Below are 922 nucleotides of genomic sequence, written 5' to 3' on the forward strand. Positions count from 1 at the left end.
CTACAAGCATGCTTAGTGTGAGGGATTGCCTTCGAGTCAATGAGTCGATGCAATTAACTGGTTTTCCTTAGATAGAAAACTTTGAATCAAATTGACTGGATGATCTGGTGAACTGAAAAGTTCCTTGAGATGACATGTGTTGTTAATTGGTGCTATAGAAATAAACTGAATTGAATTGAAGTAAGAGAGAATCAACTTGGTTTTCCTGCAGGCGATTGGTCGTGGGGATCTATAATCTGGACGTCCATCGGTTGGTCTGTGTCTGTCGGCCTGGGCCTGCTGTGCTCCATCTACGTGGCCACGCTGCACGAGAACGACCTGTGGTTCTCCAACATCAAGGTAAAGGCTACAACTCTGGTAGCTGTAGGTCTGTGTTATGGTCTGGTTTCAGTCTGTCTGCACTGGTCGCTCTGAGCTGAGGAGGGTTCAGACTGCAGCAAATCCTCCGAGGCTGTAAGTGAACGACTGATTCCAATTTGCATGTTTGGGAACCAATCAGAGGCTGTGAAGCCAGAAATGGAGAAAGCAGACGTGTAAATGTAGAAATATTACACTCAGAAGTTGCTATCACCGATGGTGACATGGCGAATATTGTTTCACTCTAAATTCAAAAAGGTTCACTTGTTTGAACAGAGCCACCTTTTTTATTCCAGTGTAACTCACAGGATGAAGGAGAAAAAGGTTGTTGGATGATGTGGACTCAGGCTATGGAGCTCAGTTTGGGCCAGAAGGTTTGAAACTGGAAAAAATAACAAAAATGTTAAAACTATTTTTGGAACTTAAAACTGAAAAAAATAAATAAAACTGAAAAATATTGTTTTAAAGTGAAAATAATTGATAATGAAAAAAAATGCACAAAAATTTAAACAAAAAAAATATTTAAAATTGAGAATAAAAAATAAAAATTAAGACAAATTTTAAA

The 922-nt window shown here is 38.6% G+C and overlaps 1 protein-coding gene across 1 annotated transcript in view; it reads left to right on the plus strand.

Moving 5' to 3' along the window:
* The window catches only part of dpy19l3 (dpy-19-like 3 (C. elegans)), a 78,402-nt gene that overhangs the window by 4,547 nt on the left and 72,933 nt on the right, over positions 1-922 (plus strand). The window contains exon 2 of the mRNA XM_015398640.1: positions 212-339. Within this exon, the coding sequence (XP_015254126.1) occupies positions 212-339 (128 nt within the window). The remainder of the gene's footprint in view (positions 1-211; positions 340-922) is intronic.

The sequence above is a fragment of the Cyprinodon variegatus genome, unplaced genomic scaffold (genome assembly GCF_000732505.1).
Source record: "Cyprinodon variegatus isolate N-32 unplaced genomic scaffold, C_variegatus-1.0 Scaffold946, whole genome shotgun sequence".
NCBI lineage: Eukaryota > Metazoa > Chordata > Actinopteri > Cyprinodontiformes > Cyprinodontidae > Cyprinodon > Cyprinodon variegatus.